The following is a 2,070-nucleotide window of genomic DNA, read 5'->3' on the forward strand; positions in this document are numbered from 1 at the left end:
GGAGGGAAGGAGGGAGGGAGTGCCCTGCTCGCCCGTGACCGTGGCAGAGGGGGTGGACGGACACGGCGGAGGCTTTCGGTGTGTCACCCCGGAGGTGGGAAGAAGCACATGGTTGAGTTTTAATTCTAAGTGGCAGGCTGTCGTAAAAGCCCTTGCTAATTAAAGATTGGCTTTGCTTCCCTGGGTAGAATATTTATGTAAGTATTTTAATGTCTTCTTGGATTGTGTGGGCGATAAACATAAACATTTGAAATACAGAAAAAAAATTAAAATTTTTATAATGCCTTTTCTTACAGAGGTGGATCGAACAATACGTTAACTGAGAGAATGCTCTGCTGTGCGCTCATGCATTTGGTTTGTGACTGCCAAAATAAATTACATCTGAAATTGTAAAACTATATTCTCAATAACGTTAAGGTTTGGGAGCGCCCAGTTGATCTGAACTGTGTTCATCCGTACGGGGAAGCGGAGATTTGTCAGGCAGCATGAGCAAGTTTTTGTTGTTGATTTGCCTTTTTTTGGCATTCAGGATTTGGATTTACTCTTGAAACCACTAACTAACCCACACTGCTTGACAAACAAAGCTATACATTATTTAGGTTTACAGAAAATATTTCAGCTTATTAGCAAGATGTTTTCAGAGTATCAAAAAAAAAAAAAAAAAGGATTGCTAATAAGCAAGGGTATTTTTTTCCAATCATCTGATTACAAAGCGGTTTATGGTGGTGTTGGACAACTGATGCGTATTGTTATCATGAACCCTCAATCTTCATTTCTTAATAATAATAGCAAAAATCTTCCAGCAAAAAAGATTATCAAACTAGAATATTAAATTAAATATATGCACCCTCTTTAGCAGTTTTGAGAGGAAATACCAGATAACACTATAGACCAACCATGTAGAAATGAGCACATGCAGACTGCCTTGTAGATTCAGTACAAATCAAATTTATACAGAATGCCATTATTCTGCAAGAACAGTGACTGATTCCTTTCACAAGTTTAACTCAGAATTCAGTAGTTTGGAGGGGGCTGTTTTTAACTTGGACAGGCAGTTGTTTATTTTAGCCAGACTACACAGGACGGGGTTATGAAATACAAATTCATTTAGGAAAAATGCCACATCCAGCATCGAAAAGTCATAACAGGTTAATACCGTAGGAAAAAAAAAAAAATCTATCCCCAAGATAATTATTTGCCAATTTTCTACAAAATGGAAGTTGTGATTAAATTCTGAGGAGTGGAGCACAAAACACTCGCTTTCCTCAATCGCAAACTGACAATTAAAAGTTCAGAAAAAAACGACACTGAGATTAAACAATGGGTTGAAATCACAAATATTAGGATTTTTCGGTAAGCCAAGCGCTTGGATGCACGCAACAAAAGGGCCGTGCTTCCAACTGACTGCAACATTCCCCCGGCCCCTGATGATTCCCAGCGGTCTGGGGCTCCAGCCCTCATGGAGGGGACATGTCTCCTTGCATCATACCACCACAGGCGAAATCTTCACGACTTGCTTTCTTCCCCCGCGCCCCCTCCGAGCCCTGTGTGCCACCACCATCACCGCCGCCACCACCGCCGAGCCGCTGCGGCCGAGCCCGGGTAACAAAAGCCGGCCCCCCGCACGGCTTCCAAGGAGATTTAAATCACCCCTCTTTAATTGTATACTTGGGAGAAGTTAGCCACAAAACTAGGAAGCGTCCCTGTTTACTACGGATTCCCAGACGTACTACAGGACATGTGGAAATCCATTCACCGCTCACTAGTAAAAGTATTTAACCATTTTCCATGGATATACCTAATAAAACGTACCGCAAGCAGCCTACCACGGAATAAATGAAACCTTCGGCTAAAGTGCGTTGAATTATTAAACAAAACCTACTAGATCGCTATATTAAACACAGTGCTGGCTTTCATTTCCGTATCCTTTCTTCATCTTCAGGCAACATTTTGTTTGCACTGGAAAGGCTCCACACCCCCAAACCCCTCCCCCACAAGCCCACCATTGTATCTGTACGAATGTGGGGAATTATGAATGGTTCCTTAAACCGGGCCGGGGGCGGGGGGGGG

At 42.6% G+C, this 2,070-nt stretch overlaps 1 protein-coding gene across 1 annotated transcript in view; it reads left to right on the forward strand.

Annotated features, from left to right (window-relative positions):
* The first annotated feature begins 1,470 nt into the window (after window positions 1-1,470).
* Window positions 1,471-2,070, forward strand: part of IGF2BP3 (insulin like growth factor 2 mRNA binding protein 3) — a 113,878-nt gene continuing 113,278 nt past the window's right edge. Inside the window, exon 1 of the mRNA XM_026843064.1 lies at window positions 1,471-1,602. Within this exon, the coding sequence (XP_026698865.1) occupies window positions 1,471-1,602 (132 nt within the window). The remainder of the gene's footprint in view (window positions 1,603-2,070) is intronic.

The sequence above is a fragment of the Athene cunicularia genome (genome assembly GCF_003259725.1).
Source record: "Athene cunicularia isolate RWA chromosome 2 unlocalized genomic scaffold, athCun1 chr2_part1, whole genome shotgun sequence".
In the NCBI taxonomy this organism is placed as follows: domain Eukaryota; kingdom Metazoa; phylum Chordata; class Aves; order Strigiformes; family Strigidae; genus Athene; species Athene cunicularia.